The sequence below is a fragment of the Struthio camelus genome, chromosome 28 (genome assembly GCF_040807025.1).
Source record: "Struthio camelus isolate bStrCam1 chromosome 28, bStrCam1.hap1, whole genome shotgun sequence".
Taxonomy (NCBI): domain Eukaryota; kingdom Metazoa; phylum Chordata; class Aves; order Struthioniformes; family Struthionidae; genus Struthio; species Struthio camelus.
In genome coordinates this window covers 398,655-420,397 of record NC_090969.1, presented here as the reverse complement: position 1 = coordinate 420,397, position 21,743 = coordinate 398,655, and the positions used below count along the sequence as shown (strand labels likewise).

Sequence of the window (21,743 nt, the reverse complement as noted above, 5' to 3'; positions counted from 1 at the left end):
CCGGGCAGTGCGTGCTCAGGGGCAGGGGGCCGGCCCGGCCCCCCGCCCCGCCGAGTGCAACCCCCGGTGCCCTGGCAGGGGTTTCGGGGGGGTGGGGGGTGGGGGAACAGGACACCAACACCCGCCTGAGGCTTCAAGTCCATGTTCTGGTGCAGGAACCGGGCCAGGCCCCCTCCCTACCCGGGGCCTGCAGTAGCGTCCCTGAGGGATCCCAATTTGGGGTGGGGGGGGAGAGGGAGAAAGTCTAGGGGGGGCCAGGACCCCAGGCCCAGCCCTGGGGGGTCCTTGCAGAGGGGAGGGGAGGGCAGGGGGGCCGGGGTCTTCCTGAGAGGCAAAGGCAGGGAAGGGGCTGTCCGGGGCCCCCCTGCCCTTCCCAATTTGGTCCCTGGAGCCAGATCAGTAGGGGCCGTCCGTCCAACATCCCAGCCCCGGAGCAGTGGGGCGGGAGCAGTGCAGGGAGCAGGGGGACTCCTACAGCAGAAGGGTTTGCAGCCAGGGCCAGGACCCGGGATGGCACCGAGGGGGGGACCACCCTCCCAGCTAAAGTGTCTGCGCAGTCAGGCGTGATGCGGGTGAAGGGGTGATCCTGGCCCAGGGCGACGGGGGAGCCAGCGAGTGAGCGGGAGCAGTGTGGGGGGGGGGGGCTGCGAGGCGGGCGAGGGGTTAAGTCCACTTTACTGGCCGTTAATGCATGTACGACACTGCACAGGAGTGTTCTTACACATTCACTACGAACTATTGCTATTATTAAATATTCCCAGCAGGGGATTCGCTTTCCTCGTTTGTCAGGTGGGGTGGGGGGAAAAGGGTTCTGTTTTTTTTTTTTTTTTAATTAGAAAATAAAATTTAAAAGAAAGAAAGAAAAAACACCTCTTTTTTTTTTCTTTTTGGCTTACACAGTCTGTGAGTTTGTGTTGCTGGGGGTGGGGGGGTCCGGGCAGCGGAAAAGGGCCGTGGTCCCTGCGGAACAAGGCTGGGGCCCTTTTCACACTGGCCGGGGACCGGCCTCCGGTAGGAATTCAGCAGGCAGCGAGATCAGCTCCAGAGGAGTCAGTTCTTAGCAAGGGCGGCAGGAGGGGTGTCCCCGAGCCCCCGCCCGGGTGTGGGAAGGCAGGTGGGTGCCCCGGCCCGCCCCCCGTTCACGGATTAGTAGCATGTTTTCCCTGATAAAACTCCTCCCACCGGCTCTCGAAGAACTTGCGCATGACGTGCCCGGCTTTGCCCACTTCCGAGTCGTCCTCGTTGAAGGTCTGGCAGTTGTCAAACACCAGCATGGCGTCAGCCGCGAACTCCTCGGAGCTCGTGTACCTGGGGTGAACAGGCAGTCAAGAGCCGGCCGGGGAGCCCGTGGGACTCCCTGCCGGGCCGGCCCGGCCCCCGCCAAGGCAGCTCACCCGGCCGTGGAGGCAGGGCAGCAGGCAGCCGCATGACGCTGCCCAGCCCCAGCCCTCCGGAGCCTGCCGCCGGCTCCCACGCAGCCCGGGAGCACCCTGCACTCACCCGCCCCGGAGCAGCCGCGTGCGCATGGTGGCAAAGTCCATGGGGTTCTTGATGATCTTTCGGTAGCCGGGCACCAGGCGGGGGTTGACGGGCTCCAGGAAGGGCCAGGCGTCCTCGTGCGACTCCATCTCCATCAGGATGATCCTGGGGGCGGAAGGACCCAGTCAGGGGGAGCCGAGGGACGTGGCTGCCCCTGCGGCCCCAGGCCCCCGCGCCCCTACTCACTCGCAGAAGGTCAGGTCGCTGGGCTGGCCCCGCAATGACGCGCCCCTCCGCTTGGAGGGGGACAGGCCCTCACCCGCATAGCGGGGCACTGCCAGGCCCTCGCGGCGGCGCGAGGCTGCCCGGCGCCGGGGGCTCTCGTCTGCCTCCACGAAGCCCACCCCAAAGAGACGCCCCCGCTTCCGCTTCTTGCCTCGCCGGGGCGAGTTGGGGTCCCGATATTCCTCCGCCTGCAGGGAAGAGGAACGTGGTCACAGCCTGAGCCTGAGCGAACCTGGCTCCCAGCCCACGTCCAGGGCCTCCTCCGCGACCTACCTGGGAGAGGCAGACAGAGCAGAACCAGTCGCCTTCGGGCACCTCCGTCATCTTGGGCCGGTGGCAGTAGAGGTGGCAGCCACGGTCACAACCATCGCACAGCAGCAGGTGCTCATCATCATCTCCACGCCGGCACACCAGGCAAGTCTGTGGGGAGCAGGGGTCAGGCAGGCAGCACGGCGCGCGAGGCTACACGAGCTTGAGCCTGCAGAGCGGGCCTCCCTGTCCCCACCGCCCTGGGCAGCATGGCCTCAAACCCGCAGCCATCCTGCAGTAGGGAATTTGGCCAGGCACAGCTGGGCCATGCTGACCCCAAGGGAATTTGGCTTTCCTGCCTGGCAGGGACAGCATGGAGGCTCTCACCACTTTGTTGACTGACTTCTCCCAGGCAATGGACTTCTCCAGCTGGTAGATGCACAGGGAGACTTGGGCCGCGCTCCGGCACCGCTCCAGAGTCTGTCGCCATGTCCGGATTCGGGGCGTGATCTCGTACGCACTGGGGAAGGTAGAGAAGGGAAGGCAGTGCTAAGCCAGGGCTGTCCATATCCTAATTAAACCAGTCTCAGCTGTGCAAGGACAAGGGACTCACATCTCTCTGGAGCCCAGGCTCAGCTCCTCAGGGTTGCTCAGCACCGCTTTCTCTACCACCACCTCATGCAACGGCCAGAGCGGCTCCTTCAGATAGCGCCGCTCCACGTTCTGCTCCAGCGCTGCCAGCCGCAGAACTGCCAGGTCCAGGGGGTTCGTGTGCTCCCGGCACAGGGGCAGTCCTTCCCGCCGGTTCTTGATGGTGATGTCTTCCAGGGGCTCCACCTTGTGCTCACAGTACTGCAGGTCATCCCGTGTGGAGTCGGGGCTGGGACACGTCCAGCCCTGCAACAGAGACAGGCTCAGAAGAGGGTGCCAGGCCGGGGGTGGATTGCCAGCAGCCCCTTCCCAGCACCTACTCGTATCTGCAGATCTGCCATCAGCACACGCTGTTCCAGCTCCTCCACCCACTGCAGGATGGAGAGGTCGGTCTCGTAGGCTCGCTCCATCACTGACCACCGGGCTAAGGTTTCCTGAGACACAGCGGTGCCGGCTGCCTCTGGGCGCAGGTGGAAGATGGGGTCTGCGGGGAGAGGAAGGGTTCAGCGGGGAAGGCACGGAGCTGGGCACATGCCCTGGCCCTTGCGGGTAGTCCTTACCAGTGGTGGTGCGCAGGCAGACCTCCCGCAGATAATCCTTGTGCTTGGTGAGGTGCTTATGCAGAACTTTCTCCCGGATTCCCCGAGGGTGCAGTGCACGGGCCACTGCCTCCAGCTCTTCAGGGTCCTGCAGCCACCACCAGCCACTCTGCATTTCTGCAAGGCAATGGCACACAGCCAGCTCAGCACCTGCAAAATCCTGCCCCAGGGCCCAGTACAGTAGGGAGCGGGACCCAGGCGTGGCAGCTCAGGCCACTGCCTGCTGGACATGCTGCGCTTTCATCAGGGAGCAGAAAAGCCAGGCCATGGCTCTCAGATGCACACGCCTTAGCCTAGGAAGAAGATGGTTTTGCCCACGAGAGGGTCTGGTGTTTCTGGCCAGGGCAGACAGGGAAGGAGAGGAGCGGGGGGCTCACCAGGGGGAACAGGCTGCTCCGTCAGCTGGGTCAAGTACTTCTGTTCAATCTGCTTGAAGAACTTTGTAGGGGGCCGCCCCCGGCGTTTGGGCTGCCCTGGTGGGTCTTGGAGCTTCTCTAGGCTGCTCCGGCTCCTTGGGCAGGCGCCATGGACCCTGGTGCCAGCATGGACCGGTGTGGAAGCAAGCAGGGGAGACGTGGGGTCATCTGCAGGGAGGCCGTTCAGCTGGGAAGAGACAGAGCAGGTCAGAGAAGGGCCAGGCACACACCCCTCCTTGGGCCCCCGACCCCAGGCACTGCAGCTGCCCACAGCTGCCTCCGCTAGGCAGCTCCATCAATTTTTGCAGCCTTGGCCCAGAGGTTTTGAGAGCAGCAGGACCAAGTTCCCACCATACAGATATGCAACCATAAGAACAGCATCTCCCTGGCCATTTGGGTCAAATGTGCCCAGGCAGAGGATCCCCCAGGCCTTTCCCCTCCAAAGAGCCAGAGGCAGGTCCCTTCTTCATCCAATAGGACAGGCAATTTCCCAAGGGGTCACCATATGCTGAAACAGAAATCCTGGACACAGCCTCCCTCCCCAGGTCTCCCTTCCACCGAGGATGTCTGAGCACATACCTGCCTGGTCAAGGCCTTGGGCTGCTCCCCCCGGTGCTGGCTGCGGGGCTGCGAGCTGGCTCTTGGCAAGGGCTCGGCTGAAGAGGTAGCAAGGGGGGCGCGGTCATCGCAGGGTGTCCGGGGCAGCAGGTTGAGCCAGGGCCCCTGTTTCTCTGTAACGTCTGTGGCACTCTCCTCCTCCGCTTCAGCATCAGTCAGGGCCTCAACAGGCGGGAGACCCGAGTCCCCCTTTCCGGGGCTGCTGTCCGGGGTGAGCACAGAGTCCTTCAGCAGGGATGACTGCGTCTGGCTCAGCCAGGACAAGAAGGCAGACTGGCTGAGGTCGTGCTGGCTCTGGCCCAAGGACATTGAATCCTCTAGGACCCCGTTGACAGGAGGAGGTTTGGGTCCACAGTGCTGAGACAGCTCCTCTTTGCTCTTTCGTGGCCGGCCCCGGGAGCGCGAGATCGTGCAGTTCGTTCGGTTGGGAATGGGCATGTCCATTGGCTCCTCCTTGACCGGGGAGACGTGGCAAACCACCTTCTCCTCTGTGCGCTCCTCTGGCACTGGCTCAGCCACTGTAAGGGCAAGAAGAGGAGGTGAACCATGTGGTTCCCCTCCAGAAGGGGCCTCCAATGTTGCCCCCCTGGGAACCTTTTCCCACTCACCTTCCGTACCCTCCACGAAGATCCCACCCAGGTGGGGCAGGACCCAGTACCGCCGCCGATACCGGTCCTGGCCCAGAGAGGATGCCCGCAGCGTCTGCGAGGAATGGAGCAGCTTCTTACGGAAGAACATCTGCCTCTGTAGGGAGAGCACAGCAGGGTGAAGGGCTGGGAGGGGCCCCCCCAACAGAGCTGCACCAGCAGTGAAGCCCAGCAGCCCTGTCCCCTGCCAGGTTACCTTGGCTAGCTTCTCGATCTGTCTCTCCAGCTCAGGGACACTGGATGCAGAAGTGTCAGCCTGGGAGAGAGAAGAGACTGGTCAGAGGAAAACACTGGCAGAACTAGGAAGAGAACCCAGGAAGCCGAGTTCCCAATCTCCACTGTGCTCTGGTCCAAACTGCTCCCCACAAGCAGCTGACCCCACACAGGCACGTCACCTCCTCATCCTTGCGGGATTTCCGGCCTCGGCTCTCCTCCTCCTCCTCCATCTCCAGGCCGTTCTCCTCTGTGAGGCGAGAGCTGCGTCTCCTCCGCCCATCGTCCAAGCCTGTGATCTCTGACTCGGGACGGCCCGTCTTCTTGGCCAGAGCAATCTTCAACCTGCCAAGTCACAGCAGAAGTGTCCAGTATGTGCCAGTCCCAACAGCTGGCTGAGACATGCAGTTATATAACAGCCTAAGATACTTCTAGTGCAAGGTCCCATCTCCAGTGGGGAGAATGAGGAAGCAGAAGGGAAGGTTTCAGAGACAACAGAGTAGCTCCTAGCCACAACAGTCCTCCTCGCATAGAGACTGGCACGTCAGGGAATTTCACAAGCTGGATTTGGCAGCACCCACCTGCGCAGCCGGCCCTCGATGATCCACTTGTTCTTCCTGTAGTTGGACATGTTCTCCAGGGTCTTGTCAATCTCGCTGCAAGGAGACAAGGAGCTCAGCTGCAAACGACTTGCTCTACACGGCACTGATGGGGAAGGAGATGGGGCCACACAGGACATGAAGAAGCCCAGCCCTTCCCACCCTGTGCCCAGAAGCATGGTAGCACAGCCCATGGGGCTGCAAGGCCTGGCAGCACATGCTGGCAGTGAGGCAGCAGGCATGTGGCTGCACTGTGGTTGGCCTCAGAGTGGCCAAGATGCAAGAGGACGAGTTTTGCACCCCCCCCCCCCCCCCCCCCCCCGCCTTGCTCACTTGATGATGAGGGCACTGCTGTTCAGCTCGTTCACCAGGAAGGACAGGATGGCTGCTTTCTTGTCCGGGGGCAGTGCCTGGAAGGGCTTCGTCCGCAGCCCATCGCACAGGTCATCCTCTGCCCCATACGCCATGAGGAAGCAGCGCAGGATCTCAGAAACGGTGTCACGGTTCAGACTGATCTCCGACACCTTCTCTCCCAGGATCTTCAGGGACTGGGCAGAGCAGAAGGGGTGTTTAGGGAGTCCCCCTCCTGCCCACTGGGAAAAATGGGGGATTTTCCAGGGCATGAAAAGGACGCCAGCACCTCACAGATGGGAAAACCAGGGCCAGGCAACCCAAATCCAAGTAGGAATGAACCCAAGAGTGTCCCAAGAGAGCCAGGCTGGGACTAGGGAGGCATCTCGTCTGCTGTGCTCCAAGGCCTGTGCAGCAGGACAGATGGCTGGGAACATCCTGACTGCTGCCTCTGGGGGCCGAGAACATGTGGGATGAGGCCAGGAGCTGAACATGCACAGGGAGAGGGGGCAGGAGGCTGCGCAGCTGTTGGCTGTGCCAAGAGGAGCAGAAACACCCAGAATCCCAAATCACAGTAGTCTCCTGTCCCAAGCCTGCAGGACCCTGCGCCTCAGTGGGGCACCAGCCTCACCAGCATCTCCAGCCTGGACGAAGCAACGAGGGAACAAGGCAGGGGACAGGGGGAAAGGGGGAAGTCCGCAGCACAGCTAGGAGCCGAGGCCAGCAGCACCAGCAGTGCCCTCCGCCAGCTCACCTGGCAGTAGGGAGGCAGGCCAGGGTCATAGAGCGCAGCCTGCAGCAGCCGCACCAGCAGGTCCTGCACTTCGCCCACGCTGTCGCCCACACCCAGCAGCCCCTCCTGCAGCGTGCAGAGGCTGGGCACGTCCTTGGCTGGGTCAAAGCCCAGGACCTTGCCGTAGCTCTGGAGGAACTCCACAACGGTGAGGCAGTTGGAGAAGGCGCGGCTGGGCAGGACGAGGCCTGGGATGCGGGAGAAGGCTGGCAGGGGCTGCAGGAAAGGAGAGATGACAATCAGAGGGTGTGAAGCACCAAGCAGGCAGGTGGCTCATTAGCTCAGCCCAGCCAAATCCCTCCACGTCCCGCTTCAAGGCCCAGCTGACCTGGTGGTCCCCCAGGCACATATCCTCTGTGGGCTTCTTCATCTCCTCCAGGATCAGCTGCTGCCGCCGACGCTCCTCCAGGCGCCGCTGGGCCAACAGGCTCTTGTCCACCTTGCGAGCCGCTTTGCCCTTCTTCTCCTTGGGCCGCACCTTTTCCTTGCCCTTCTCTGTCTTGCCCTTCTTCTCCTTGGTCTGAGGACAGATCATGGAGGTCACATGGAGAGAGTGATTCCGTCCCCACTCCCCTCTTCCAGGCCACCTTGCACCCCCATGCACTCACCTTGGACTTCTTCTTGGTCTCCTTTGCTTTAGGAGCTTTGGCTTCCTGCTTCTGCTTGTTCTTGGCCTGGAAGGGACGAGATCCAGCTCAGGGAATCGGTGGCCAAGGCGAGGCCTTCCCACGCCGGGCAGAGCAAAGAGGCAGTTCCCTTGCCCATGGCTGCTCTGCTGGGGTAGCCGCAGTGCCCCCGGCCTGGCTGGCCCGGGGGTCACAGCCCCGGTACAGCCAGCACTGCGAGGTCAGGCAGAGCAGGGCCCGACACACGGCTGCACCACAGGCTGGGAACAGCTCACTGCACGGGAGGCAGCAGTGCTGCCAGAGGAAGGAACTACTAACACCCACCCTTGTGGGAAGGGGAGGCTCCTGAGGCACCTGGCGACTGGCAGAGCCCCAGGAGGCAGCTCAACCCTAACTGCTGCTGGATCTAGAGCCACAGGAGACCAGACAGGGTCCTGGAGACGGCTCCTGGCAGGACACCCCTAGCCCCGCCTTCCCCATGCAGCCACTCGTACCTTCCGCCTCATTTTCTTCTTGATTTTGCTCATTTTCAACTTGTCCTCCTCGCTGAGCACCTCTGCAAGAGCAGAGAGGATGGTTAGTGATAGGGACAAGGCGCTGGGGCTCTGATGCTGCTCCAGAGCCAGGCTGTGGCTGGCTGCCATCTCTGCCCCGGGAGAGGCCTCAAACTGGAGCAGTGTGGCACAGCCCCACTGCAGGGCATGAAGGGCCAGGAAAGGGGGTACCTTGGGCTTCCAGTCTTTTCAGCAGCCGAGCATCCGTCTTGCTCAGCAAGTCGACCATCTTGACTTTGGGAGGCCGGCCCCGGCCACGCTTCACAGCGGGTGTCTCCTTGGGCTTGGCTTTCTCTGCGTTGCGGGGTCGCCCACGCTTGCCTGTGATGGCCTGGATGCGTGATGGGATTTCCTCAGGGCTCAGCTTTACCCACTGCAGACCCTGCAGGCAAAAACCCAGGCTCAATCCCAGAAGGGGCACCCTTGCTGCCAGAGCAGCGTCCCAGCCCACGGCACGGCCTCTGTCCTGGGCCCCCTGCGCCTGGCGGGGAGTGCCCCGGGGAGCTGCGTGCTCAGCGCCTGCTGGCACGTGGGAAGGGCAGCTCAGCCCGGGCAGCAGCTCCAGGCAGGGCTGCATCCCACCTGCTCCCCCAAAACCCACCTCAGGCGTGTCCCGTTCCTCGTAGAAGTCCCCAACGGGCATGCGTGGGCTGAAGCTGAAGTGCTCACGCCGGACGTCCTGCACCACATTCCTGCTCAAGTACTGGGAGGAGGAGAGCTCCGTGAGAGAGGCACAGGGTAGGGGGCAGGCTCAGGGGACATGGCTGCTGACAGCAACACCTGCACCCTGAGCTGGACAGCAGCTGCTTTTGGGTGGGAGGCAGCCTCGCTGACACTGCGCTTGCTCTAGCCCAGTTCACCCCGGCACTTTTACCTTGATCACCTCCGGAAACTGCTTCATCCTCTTCCCACAGGGCCCGTAGTACCATGTCTCCCCCTGCCAGCGGTGGTTGCCCTTCTTGATCCGCACCTCTCTTCTCCACCTGGGCACAAAGATCAGCTCAGCCGGGGCCCTGCACAGCCTCAGCTGTGCAAGGATCGCGGCCTGCAGTGGGGCTGGTGACAGGGCAGAGGGACAGGGACAGCACCACGTACCCGTGCTGCAGGGGGAAGCGCACCTCCTCTTGGGTGGCAATGCGCCTCCGTGGGACATCACCTGCTGAGACAGCAGAGACAGAGACCCTTTGCTCAGCGAGCGCTGGCTGAAGGGCCTGTCGCCCGGGGCTGGCACAGCCAAGGGAGGAGTCTCCTTCCTTACCACCTGCTGACGCACTGAGGGGGGCTGCCTCTTCGCTCTCTCCTTCAGGCGCAGCTGAAGTCTCCGGACAGCTGTCACCACCTTCTTCCTCTTCCTCTTCTGGAGAAGGGGCTGGGGACTCCGGCTCCAGCGGAGGGTCAAGCTCCAGGGACTCTGAGTCCTCTGGCCCTGTGTGACTGCTGTTATTCAGGTCTATGCTGCTGTCTGCAAAGCCAAGGTCGGGGACGTTACCGCTGAGCTCTGCTCCCTTCCTGCTCCGCCCATGAAACCAGACGGCCCCCACCCCGGTCCAACCATGGGGGAAAATGTGGCTGTGCGTCCCCCTCCCGGATGCCGCCCACACAACGATCCAGCTACGGCCAGACCCTGCAGCACTCAGCTGCTTGCCCACCGGAGTGGAGGACGCCCCTGAGCCAGGGCTCACACCCAGCAAGGGTGTGCTAAGGGCAGTCGCTTGTAACTGGGCAGTTTTCTTCCCTGAACAGGCTCCCCAGCTCCCCACGCAAGTGCTGGCAGGACCGGCCATTTCCAGCACACACACCCCAAACTGGAGTTCCCTCGTGGTTTACGCTCCCACCACGAGGGCCGTGGGACATGCAGGGTCCCAGTTCTGCTCACACGTACTTCATAGCGCCGGCCCGGGGCCTGCAGCCCGGACACAAAGGTGCTGCTGCAGAAAATGCAGAACAAGGGAGACTCCAGGCAGCAGCCCTCCCCCCAGCCCTCGGGGAGCCAGCTGGCGGAGACGGCCTGAACGGCTGGCTGGAAACGCAGCCCGGCCTGCTGGGACTTGTCGTCTCTGCTGGCCGTGAACTGCTTTGCACAGCGCCCTGGAGAGCTTCCAAGGCCACTCGCAACCGGCTCCATCCTGGGCATGACACATACCTTGCAAGACAGCCTCCCCCAGGACGGGCGGCGAGCTGGGGCTGGCGAAGAGCGAGTGGGAAGGCTGGCTGTCGTCCGCCAGCAGGCTGAAGGAGCTGGAGTTGTTGAGGGAGGGGCTGGCAGAGCAGTGCAGGCTGGACATGTCAGGGGGCTCCTCCAGGGGGGATTTGTCGCTCACCAGCTGAGAGTCATCCATCTCGTAGAGGTCTCCGGTCCCCGGGTCTGAAGGGGGTATCAGTACCAGAACCTCAGCCGGACCGCACGTGGGGCGCTCACACGGCTCCAAACACGTCAAGGGCAAGCAAACCCACATCTCTGCTCCCGAGAGCCCTGCCAGACCCACTGGGCAGAGCTGGCATCGGGGGCTAGCAGCAGGGCCAGCTGGGGAACAATTAAACCCCCCCCAGCCAAAAAGGGGCCGGCAGGAGAGGGGTTAAGGGATTTCGGCGGCCCCCCAGCCACGCCCCCTCCTTTGGGAAGCGGAGCCCAAAATGGCCGTGATGGTGATGGTGATGTTCACCAGCGCGGAAGTTCAGGCACCGAGTAACAGCTTCGTCACCGAGCTGGGAAGGGAAGGGATAAGGTGGAGGAGGGCTGGCGCTCTGAAGGGGGAAGCCGGCGCCGCAGGCCCGCCCCTCGCCTGGGAAGGCCTGCCCAGGGCTGGCACTCGGCGGGTAAGAAGCAGCCACTGGAGAAAAGCCTCAGTCATCCGCCACGCTCTGCCCCACCGCCCGCCCGCGCGCAGGCAGCGTCTCTGCCCTGGCCCGAGTCGCCCTTGGGAAGCGGGCGGGAGCTGGGAGGATGCTCCCTGCGCTAGGGATGGAGGCGAGGAGAAGAGGTGGGACAGGCTTCTCCGTACCCTGCAGTGCCCGGGCCCAGCATGGTGCTGCGGGCAGCCGCATGGCCCCGGCTCGGCCTGCCAAGCTCCCTGGAGGGAGTGCCGCGTACGTGGGAGGAGGGAAGCTCAGGAAACTTCTGGCTTGAGCCTTCTGCCCAACCTCGGCCCAGACAGCCGCCCCTCCTGTCCGCTGCAACACCCTGAACCGGCCCAGCCCCTCCGAGTAGGGCAGCAGCTGCCCTACCTCTGGCCAGGGACTCAAAAGGCTCCAGAGGGTCTTCGCTCAGGATGTGAGCATCTTCCAGAGGAGTGGTGATAGGAGATGCGTCCCCCAGGCAGCCGCTGGCCGTGTCGGGTGCCAAGACAGATGCCTCCTGGCTGAGTGGCACCACAGCTGCAGCAGACCCATTGTAGCTGCATATCTTCAAGTCTAGAGAGAACAACCAACCAAAAACAAACCCGTGATAGCAGGATGCGTTAGCAACAGAGCCCGGGGCCTCTGCCATCCCTGCCTTAGGGTATCACTAAGCTCTTGTGTCCCAGGAGACAGCACAGCACTGAGCTCCTCTGTTGCCAAGCTGTGCAGAGCCAGGAGCGGGGAGCCTGCAGGGCTAGCTGCATCTGTGCACAGGCCCCCCCCCGAAGAACAGAGCAGCTGGGGAGAGGAGGGGGCGCATGTGGCAGCCCTGCAAGAAGCAGCCTTTCAGCCCAGCTCTTGCACCACAGGGACTGGCTCCCGATTCCTCATGCCACGTCAGAGCTGCAGGGACGGCACCAGAGGCAATCGGGAGCTGGGTGGCCTCGCTTCGCTCTGGCCCAGGGCTCTCGCTCAGGCTGGCGGTCGTTCAGAGCCCTCCGGGGTACCATGCTGAGGCTCCCCACTGCCCAGCCACTTCCCCTTCCCAAATCCCCACACTGCAGCGGCTCTCTGGGCCTTGGGGACGGTTTGCTGCCTTGCCTCCTCCAGTCTTTTCCACACAGGTTCACCCACCATGGCTCCTCCTCAGCTCTTCTCGAGGTCGGTCCTCGTGTATTCACTCCCAGCCATGCTGCTAGATTCTCTCCTGCAAAGCTGGCCCCGAGGAACCCCTCTGGGGCACGGCGAGGAGAGCAGACACAGGAGGCTGTGCTTCCCAAACCCAGGCTGCGCAGCAGCAAGCCTTTCTGCTGAGGTGGGCCACACAGTCCCTTTGGCACTAAAAGACCCTGAGCTGCAGCTGCGTCTCATCACCTACATCCATACATGGAAGAAGTAGCAGGAAACATCACCCTGTCAGCAAATTACGTTGGCAGGCTGCATCTGGCCCGATCTAACAGGATCCCAAGGCCTACCCTAAGCTGTGACAGGCAAAAACCAGCCTGAGATTCAGGGCAGGTGGAGTCAGACAGGCCACATTTCCCAGAGGGGCAAAAGATCCAGCTCTACGTTTGGTACATAACCAGAAAGCCAGGTACCCAGCTCCCATCCTACTCTCACGAGTTGGGGTCCCTAAGGCCTTACAAATAGGAACTGTGCCCACCCAGCATCCAGCAGTGCCAGGGCCCTTACCTGGCTGCGTGTCTTCCAGCTCCATGCTGCCCACCAGCCCGCCCCCATTCTCCGAGATGGCAGGGGAAATCTCTTTGGCTGCGGCTGTGTCTTCCTCGCTGGTGCCCGACTCATCCTGCGGGCACTGGGGGAGCGAGAAGGATTGCATGCCGGAGCTCAGCATGGGGGAAGGCTGGGAGGCTGCGTAGAAGCTGGCTGGCCCGTTCTGCATGAGCTCGAAGTTCTGGTCATGGAAGGAGTCGTACAGCTCCTGCGAGTCAAAGTTCAGCCCCATCGAACTGGGGGTGCCGTTGCCCCAGAACTCCTGCTCTGTCCCCCTCAGGTTAGTGTTGTGCCCCGGGGATGTTTGCCGGGAGCCCCCAATAATGCCGTTGAGCGGGTACTGTCCAAGGCTGGAGAACTGGGAGATGATGGGGCTGCTGTCCTTGAGGTTGCCAGTGCTGGCAGGCTGGTACTGCGAGTAGTCCCAGAGACAGTCGTAGGAGTGGAGGTGAGGCGTGCTGGAGGAATGCGTGGTGGAGGTGAAGGTCCCTGAAGTACTAGTGTGAGATACAGTAGAGAAGCCATTAACATTCATACCCCCATTCAAACCTGTGAAGAAAGAGCGAGAGGGGAAGAGAAACTGGTCAGCCATATGGCACTGAGCTGCAGGCCCCCGCCCAGCACATCCATCATGGGAGCAGAGGGGATTTCTCGACACTGCAGCCTCCCTCCGTGAGAACCCAGCCAGGCTCCACCAACAGCAAATGAGACAGAGAAACTATCCCAGCAGCCACAGAGCTTCCTGCCCTGCCAGTCCCCCGTCCTCACCTGCCCCAGCACAGCCCGATACGCAGCCTCTCCCCCTGCCACGAGGGCCCTGCTCAAGGACAGGATCTCTGCCCCTGGTTGTCACCAGCAACAGGTGAGGGGAGATGCGACGGCAGTCACCTCACCTGCCAGAAGCCCCGCCAATCCCACCCACGAGTGCCTGGAGCGGCCCAGCTGCACACCAGCACCCAGTGCTGCTTCCAGGGCCTTGGGACAGCAGTGGATTTCAATGCATCTGGGCAGAGCTCGCCCAGTACACATCAGCCAGCAGTGGGAGCGTGTGTCCCCTGACTGGCAGAAGGAAGCCGAGCAAAGATGATAGCTGGGCAAGCTCACAGGGCTGGGACCTCGCTGCCTTTGTAGCGACAGGCCACAGACAAATTCAGGAGGCACTATGCCAGCGAGGAACTGCAAGCCAGGGCAGAGAGCTGAGCTGTGCAGAGCCACGGCTCCGGGACTTGCCTGGCAGGGCAGCAATGCAGCCCTGGCATAAGCCCTGGCATTGCCCAAACCCAGACAAAGCGGGGCAGTCCGTATCTCTGCACCCCCAGTGACCCCCAGGCACAGCTGGAGCCTCTGGGAGCAGGGGTGCGCACAGGCACAGCTCCCCCATTAGGTGAAACCGGCCCAGCCACTGGGCTTTGCCAGTGTCTAGATCAGAGCAACAGGAATCCCAGGGGATTAGTCAAGCACTTGGCAGGGCTGCCGCAGGGATCAGCTGACCAGCCAAATCCACGCAAAGACCCCGTTCTGGCAAGGCCTCTCTTTTCTAGGCCAAAGCGATTGCAAGCACACAACAGACCCCTCCCTGATTCTTCCCCGATCCAGCACGGCCACCCAGGATCCACAACACTCGCTGGCTGGGAGACTTGCCTCCCAGCCACGCTAACCACTGCTCTTTCATAGTCTCTTCATGTCCTGCCCAGGACAGCCTGGCCCCAGGGCCACCTCCTCACTCTCACTCCCCCAGGGACGCTCCCTAGGGGCTCCATGGCCCAGGCTCCCTCCTCCCATTAAGTACATGAAATCAGAGCGGGACCAGCGTGTGGGATTAGATCGGTCCTGCCCCTGCCGAGCCCCGGGGCACAGCAGGACTCTCTGCGGGGTTCTGCCCTGCATGCACCCGCTGACGGCGCTCAGCTCCGCTGGCACAGAAACCTTCGAGGTACCGAGCGTCTCCTCGAAGCAAGCCCGGGAGCTGGGACTCCCCGAGCTCTCTCCCCTTCTGACAAACGCTCACTGGCCACACCGTTCACCCTCAAAAGCGAGGTCCCCGACTCCCTCTCCACTGAAGGCTAGTTGCTGTCTGCAGGGCGCTCTGTCCCTAGAGAATGGCATATGGCGGGGGCCTAAGGATTTCTACAGGCAAGCTATGGCCAGCCCTGGCTGCCCCTGCCCTCCCCAGGGCACTTACTTTTCCCTTGTGGGGGGAAGTTCATAGGAGACCCGTTCGTGTATAGGCTGTCCCCTGAGGAAGGCGTGGGTTTCAGTCCTGAGGCAGTAGGTACGGAGGAAAGGCCAGTGAAGTTAAAATGGTTGTTTGTTTCCATTTCTGAGAAGGGGAAAAGAGAGACACGGAAGGGTTAAACGCTGCCCGAGCCTGGAGGGACAGGGACTTCCAGACCATTAAGAACATCCAGCCCGCCACCCCCACCGCAGAGCCCAGGGTGGGGAGACCATCTGCCCACAAACCAGCCCAGCCCTTCCCCAGGTGCCTGCTCCCAGGCAGCGGAGGCTCTACCCAAAACCCTCTGCTCCTGTGAGCTGGGGCAAAGAGCTGCTCCTTAAAATACAGGCAGTGCCGGAGAGAGCCGTGTGGAGGAAACCCTGGGGAAAGCATCTTGCCTTGCCGGAAGTGCCTGGAGGCAGGGGAGAGCCCCAACCCTGGAGTCACAAGAGAGAGAGCACAAGTGGGGCAAGGGAAGGCAAAGAGCTGCCTACTACTAACCAATAAAGCCTTTCAGGGCAGCAGCGTCCCCCTCACCTGGGACCCCAAGGGCCATTCAAAAGCAACAGAGACCTCTGCACTACCTCTGCAACAAGCCGGCCCCCAAACCAGCAGCCCTGCATTAGGCAAGCTGCCACCTGCGTGAGTGTAGGCTTGTCACCACGCTCCAGCGTCCCCAGGGAAGGCTGTTACTGAGAAATCTCATTTGCTCCCCGCATGGACTTCTTTCCGCATTAAACTCAAGCGCTCTGCTCTAAGTTGCTGGCTTCCCAGGGCTCCTGACCCAGTGAAGGGTGAGACCGTGGCAGCGGCGTGGTGGGAACTCTGGCAGGCTCCAAGGAAGACGCCAGAGGCAGACCCAGCAGAGGATGCTTCTCAGCGAAGCATCAGCTTCCCCTCGGAGAGCAGGTTTCTGACCTTGCGGGGCCTCGGCAAAGCCTCAGCTCCCTGGGAAAAGCAACGCTTCCCAGACACAGAAACGCTACTGCAGCGATGAGCGAGCCCATGAAACGGGACCGAAAGGAGACTGCGGCTGTGGCGGGGGCCCGGGCTGCGCACTCCCCCTGCTCCAGCAGCCCGGGGGGCTGGCGCCCCCGCAGCACGGCCTGGGCGCGGACCGCCACGCCACGCCACGCCGGCCGCCGGACAAAGGGCAAACGGCCGAGCCCGGCTGGGCAGCCACCCAGGCCAGGCGGAAGGCGCAGAGCACCTTCCCCTCCCAGAACCCAGCTTTCAGAGACGTTTATTCATCAACCGTTTCAGGGGAGGATCCGGGTTGGCCTCATTTTACAGAGCGGAGAGAGCAGAAGCCTGGAGGTTCAGCAGCTCGGGGCCTCCCTGCTCCATGCACCAGGGCACGCAGCCTCCCTCGCCCCAACTCCCCAGGGAGGCCCAAACTGCCTCGTTCGGCTGCAGTCCTCCAGCGCAAGGAGAAACCCGGCCAGCTCCTCATCCCAACGCGTGGGGCTCTGTCCTACAGCAGCTCTGGGACCAGCCCTCCAGGGTGCCAGCGACTGCAGGGAAATTCCTGCTTGCATAGCTGGCTCTAGGCACAGGCTGGGAGAGATGGGAAGAAGCCATGCTGATGACCTTCAGAGCCCAAGACGAACAAACACTCCCCCTCCAAACCAGAAAACCGCTAGTATGGCTCCTGGCAGTGGCCAACCTTGAGATCAGGACCTTGTTGTGCCAAGGGCACCGCCAGAAGCCGCCTGAACAGCTATCAACCAGAGGAGCCACGCAGGGGCAGGGAGAGCAAACAAAGCCACAGAGAGAGCCGGCGGCTCCAGCGAGCCCCGGCAGAGGCGAGACAAGAACCCGAGCACCCTGGCACCAAGGCCAACCACCCGCCGCTGGCCCCTCTGGCAGCATCCCGGGCTGCAGGCGCGCGCCCCGCAGCAGGCCGTCCCCCTCGGCAGCGCCTGGGCGGAGGGCAGCGGAGGCGCAGGCTCCGCCAACCTCTGCAGAAAAGCTGTCACCCTGCCACACGGAGGAGAGGACGTGGTGTTTCAGCCCGGAGCTGACAACACAGCCCGTGTCGAAACCAAGATGGGGGATTTCGTCACGTTCCTGCCTTGCTGCTTCCAGCGCAATAGCAGTGGACAGCGCGCCGGGCTGCCCGTGGAGCCCTCTCCCAGCGGTCTAAGGACATGGCAGCTGATCCATCCGCTCAGGAAACCCGTGGGGGTGCTGACGCGGCTTGCACGCACCACGGCTCCCGAACTTCCCAAGGCGGCCCGCAGATCCTCCCCCGGCCGCCTGCTCGCCGGGAACAGGTGGCATCCACAAGGGAAGGCGGGCAGGCGCCCCGCTCTGCCGCCTCCGCGCCGCCCAGCCCCTGCTCTCCGCCGCCGGCGGGGCGGCCAGGGCCGCGCCGGCCTGGGAGCCCTCCTTGCCCGCGGCCTGCCCGGGGGAAGGCTGGCCGGCCACAGCGCGGTTAAAGAAAAAAAACAAAAAAAAAGAGAGAGAGAAAAAGCCTTTCCGGTACCACCCAGCATTTGATGTGCTGGCTGGGAAAGCCGCTCCCGGGCTTTTAAAGGTCAGAGGAGGCGGCGAAAGGACGTGCCAGAACTGGACAGGTGGCTGCTCCAGGTCAGCATTAGAGAGACTGGGATAAACTGGGCGAGCGCCAGGTAAAGGGAGGGGGCAGGGAGGAGAGGTAATTAGAGGGGAGAGGAGCCAGGAGCAGAAGCACAGCAGCTAAGAGGGGAAAATAAAAGCAGGGAAGATGGGGAATTAATTACAACGAGCGCTAGTGACAGAGGAGTTTAAAGAGAAGGGAGATTAATAGAACAGGAGTGGTTCAGCTAATAGGGTTGGGGTTTGAGAGCAGGAGCAGCAGTGCTGACTGCTGGGAGAGCAGCTGGCCCCCGAGAAAGGCGACAGTGGCGCTCTCTGCGATTTCTGCACAGCAACGCACGCCCACCTCGCCCTCGGGTCCAGGCCGCACCGCAGGCCCAGCCCGGCGCCGGGCCGCCCCGGGCTCCGTCTCCCGGCTCCAGCCGCCCTCGGCACCTCCGGCCGGGGCTGGGCGGGAGCGCTGCCAAGCGGTTAGCGGGGTGTTTGCCCAGGCCCTCTGCGGCCCCGACCTCCCCCGCTCGCTCCAGCGCGCGCTCTGGGTGCGCTGCTGGCGGATGCCATCAGCTCCCCGCGCAGGAGCGGGGCACCCGGCCGGCCGGCCGGCCCCGGGGGCTGCGCTCCCCCGCCTGCTGCACGCGGCCCACGGGCACGGAGCCGCTCAGCCCGGCAGCGGCATCCCCCCCTCCCCCCCCCCGGCCAACACATTATAAAACGCGAAGCTGCAAACTGGGCCACAGCTTGTAACTGGAGCCTACCACTTAACAGCAGAGGTGAGAACTAGGGTGAGGGCTCTGGATGCAGCCAGAGCTGCTGCGCGCGCTGGCGAGTGGGAGGAGAGGGCAGGCAGGCAAGGGAGAGGCTGGCGGGTCTGCAGGGCCGCGCACACCGGCAGGGCCGCTTGCAGCCCAGCGCCTCGGCACCGGCCGGGGATTTTAAACACCCGCAGCCTGGGTTCGTGAGACTGAAGCGGACGGGAAGGCGGGTGGGTGGCTCGCTTGCGTTTTAATTGCGATTGAACCGAGGCGGTGACAACGTGCGTGCACAGGGGGTAATTCCTCCAGGTTAGATTTCAACCTTGCTCCCGCAGGGAAGCTGGCAGAGCCAATATGGCAGCAATTGCACGCGCCATCATTAAAAAAAAAAAAAAACAAACCTGTTTGCAGCAGCGCCTACAACGCACCCAGCACTTAACCAACGCTTGGGCCTGCTCTGCTCACAAAAGGCTCAACTAAGAGGTGATTTTATACCAGCCTAATTCAACCAGCAGGGACATGCTTACCCCGGCTTCCATCTGGCTCGCCCGTTGAGGGAAGCGCGCAGGCACCAGCTGAACCGAGAACCGCCTGTTCAAAGCCAGCAGAGCCCCACTCCACATGCAAACCCGCGCCCGGCTAAGCTGAGTTGAACCAAGCCCAGCTAAGCGGGATGCACCAGCTCCCGAGGCAGGGCGCTGCGCGGGGCTGCTGACGGGTCAAGGACAAGGGCCTGAGGACGCACTGGCCCCTGCCCAGGGTCCGTATCGCAGGCCTGCTCCCGGGGCGAGGCGGCAGCTCCTCCGCTGCAGCCCCAGGGAACAGCTGGCGGCAGATAAGGAGGAGGGGAAGAAAGCACGTACAGGTCGGCAGGCCCCAGCCCGGCTTCCAGCTGCGAGCAGCCCCGGCTGGCAGGAGCCAAGGCGGCCCCGGCGCCGGTTCAGCAGCGCGGGGTGCTGGGGAGGAACGGCTGGTTCCCCTTCTCTTGCATCTGCAGCAGCGTAACCACAGCCTGCCCTGGGCCTCAGCGCTGGCAGGGAGCGGGGAGGCGCTGCCCGCAGGAGAAAGCCCGAGCGCAAAGCCAGCTCCAACCAAGAGCTGGAGGAGCCCGAGCAGCGGAGCGGGGCACGACGGAGGCGCGCGCGCCGGCACCGAGCGCAGGGCTCGGGGCGAGGGCTCTCCTGGCTCAGCTCGTCCCTGGGGCCTGCCAGGAGCTCAGGGAATCCATTGCTCTAAATGGAGGGGGTGGGGAAGGAAAGTTATTTATTTTTAATCGACATTGTTCCTTTGAAAACACGTTTAAAAAGCCCCCCCGTTCGCCAGCACGCAGGCTGCGTGGCCAGTGGGCTGCTAGACCCGGGGCCGATGCGGCCAAGGAGGCTTAGGAGCACGGGGGGGGGTCCAGAAACTGAAACCCAATCTGATTAAAAAGGACATTTCAAAAACAACGAGAGACGCAACAAACACAGCTGCCATTTCCCGGCCACTTCCTGCAGGAGGGGGAGGGAGCGGAGGGAAAGGCCGCTGGCACCGGGGCTGCGGAGCCGGCCGCCGCTGCCCCCGCGGGAGGCCCGGCCCGCCGGGATCCCTCCCCGCCCCGACACGCGCTGCCACCCGGGCGCCTGGGCCCCCCCCGGCCGGGTTGAAACGAACAGCGCCCGCACCGCGCCCCCCCCGGTCTCTCGGGGAAGAGGAGCAGCGTCCCCCCCCCCCCCACACACAGACGGGGGAACCTCCCGGGGGGGGGCGGAGCGGGGGGGAGCTCACCGGGGGGGCCGGAGCGGAGCGGGGGGGGGGAACCTCACCGGGGGGGCCGGAGCGGAGCGGGGGGGAACCTCACCGGGGGGGCCGGAGCGGAGCGGGGGGGGGGGGAACCTCACCGGGGGGGCCGGAGCGGGGGGGGGGGGGGGGAAGCTCATCGGGACCGGAGCGGCGGGGGGGGAGGGAAGCTCACCGGGGGGGGCCGGAGCGGAGCAGGGGGGGGAAGCTCACCGGGGGGGCCGGAGCGGAACCGGGGGGGGGGAACCTCCCCGGGATCCCCAGAAAGGCGGCGGGGGGGGAACCTCAGAGGGCTCCCCGGGATGGGAAGGGGGCGGGGGGGCCTCCCGGGGCTCTCCGGTCGCCGGGGGGGGGGGGCCCAGCGGCACCGCCGCTGCGCTCAGGGACGGCGGAGGGAGCCTCACCGGGCCCGGCGGGACGGGGGGGCCCGGGGGGGCCCGGCGGGGCTGCCGGCTCCCTCAGGGACGTGGGTCCCCCCTCCCCCCCCCGCCGCGTCGCGCCGCGCGCGCCCCCCCGGCCGTTAACGGCCGCCGCGGACCGTTACCCGCCCCCCGGCCGCCCCCGGCCCCCGGACCTGGCGAGGCGGCGGTGCGGGCCCGGCGGGCGCCCCGGGCCCGGCTCACGCGGCGCGGGGCGGGACGCGGCTCCGCATGGCGCGGCCCCTCAGCGCCGACCGGGCCGGGCCGGGCCCCGCCGAGCCGAGCCGAGCCGAGCCGAGCGGCGCAGGGCAGGAAGCGCCGCGCGCCGCCGGGCGGTCCTAGCGCCGCCCCCGCCGCCGCGCGTCACCGCCGCCGCCGCCGCCGCGCTGGCGTCACCGGGGAGCGGCGCCCGCGTCACGCGGGGACGGGACGGGCGCGGGGGGGGGGGGAGGCGGCGCCGCGCGCCCACGTGGGCGGGATGCCGCCCCGGCGGCGCGGCCCGCAGGGGGATCCCCACGCGGGGCCCCGCCGCGCCCGGCCCGGCCACGGCCTCGGGGGCGCCCCGGCTGCCCCCCCTGCCCCGCCCCGCCCCGCCCCGCCGGCGACCCCGGTGCCGCCCCCCCCCCCGGGCTGACGGGGAGGACCCAGGCGTCCGGGATCCCCGGTGACGTCACGGGGCGGCGGGCCGGGCGCCGCGCGGCACCGGTCCCGACCCGACGGGGGGTCCCGGTCCCGGGGGCGGCCGGGCCGGCGCGGTCCGTACCTGCCGGTGTCCGAGCCCCGCGCTGATGTCAGCGGCGCCACCGCCCCCTCCCGGCCCCGCGCCGCCATTTAAAGGAGCAGCGGACCACCCCCCCCCCCGCGGGGACCCGGCAGCCCCCCCGCCCCGAGCTCCGCCCCGGGAGCTCCCCGCAGCCCGCCGTGACACCGGCACCGCCCCCCCCCCCCCCCCGCCGGCGGAGCAGGGCGCGGCCGGGCCGGTTATCGGGGCCGGGCGGTGCCGCCGGGCCCCCGGCGGGGGGGGGGGGGGGAAGGGGCCCCGAGGGCAACAGGCACCGTCCTGCCCCCCCGCTCCGGCCGGGGCCTGGCGCCGCCCCCCCCCCCCGGGCCCCGCAGACAAAAGCCCCATCTGGCCGCGGAGGCACCCGCCGGGCAAATGGCTCTTTTGTGCTTCTGCAACATGGTGAGAGCGATGGGGGGGGGGGGGGGGGGAAACGAGCCCGCTCCCCCCTCCCCGGCCTCCAGCCTGCTGCTCCCCCGCACCCCCGGGGGCCCCCACCCCCCCACAGCCCGACACAGAGGGCAACAGCCCCCGTAGAGAGCGAGCTGGGCACAGCCCCACGGCT

The 21,743-nt window shown here is 64.9% G+C and overlaps 1 protein-coding gene across 3 annotated transcripts; it reads right to left on the bottom strand.

Annotated features, from left to right (window-relative positions):
* Nucleotides 1-856: 856 nt before the first annotated feature.
* On the bottom strand, nt 857-21,238 carry BAZ2A (bromodomain adjacent to zinc finger domain 2A). 3 transcript variants are annotated; one of them, XM_068921209.1, is made up of 29 exons: nt 21,161-21,238; nt 14,835-14,972; nt 12,611-13,201; nt 11,306-11,491; nt 10,224-10,445; nt 9,339-9,542; nt 9,176-9,239; nt 8,955-9,063; nt 8,682-8,783; nt 8,252-8,462; nt 8,021-8,082; nt 7,509-7,574; nt 7,229-7,420; nt 6,862-7,116; nt 6,090-6,304; nt 5,739-5,813; nt 5,340-5,502; nt 5,141-5,200; nt 4,906-5,041; nt 4,259-4,815; nt 3,641-3,866; nt 3,225-3,380; nt 2,985-3,148; nt 2,627-2,910; nt 2,401-2,533; nt 2,038-2,184; nt 1,726-1,952; nt 1,501-1,644; nt 857-1,308 (listed from the first exon to the last, which is right to left on the bottom strand). In XM_068921209.1, exons 2-29 carry the CDS (start codon nt 14,968-14,970, stop codon nt 1,140-1,142), a joined length of 5,256 nt encoding a protein of 1,751 aa, XP_068777310.1. In that variant the 5' UTR covers nt 14,971-14,972; nt 21,161-21,238; the 3' UTR covers nt 857-1,139. The 3 variants fall into 3 exon arrangements, with proteins under 3 accessions (XP_068777310.1, XP_068777308.1, XP_068777311.1); XM_068921207.1 differs by lacking the exon at nt 21,161-21,238 and adding an exon at nt 20,553-20,655; XM_068921210.1 differs by lacking the exon at nt 21,161-21,238 and adding an exon at nt 20,553-20,655 and having other exon boundaries at nt 9,176-9,236.
* Between the last annotated feature and the right edge of the window lie 505 nt (nt 21,239-21,743).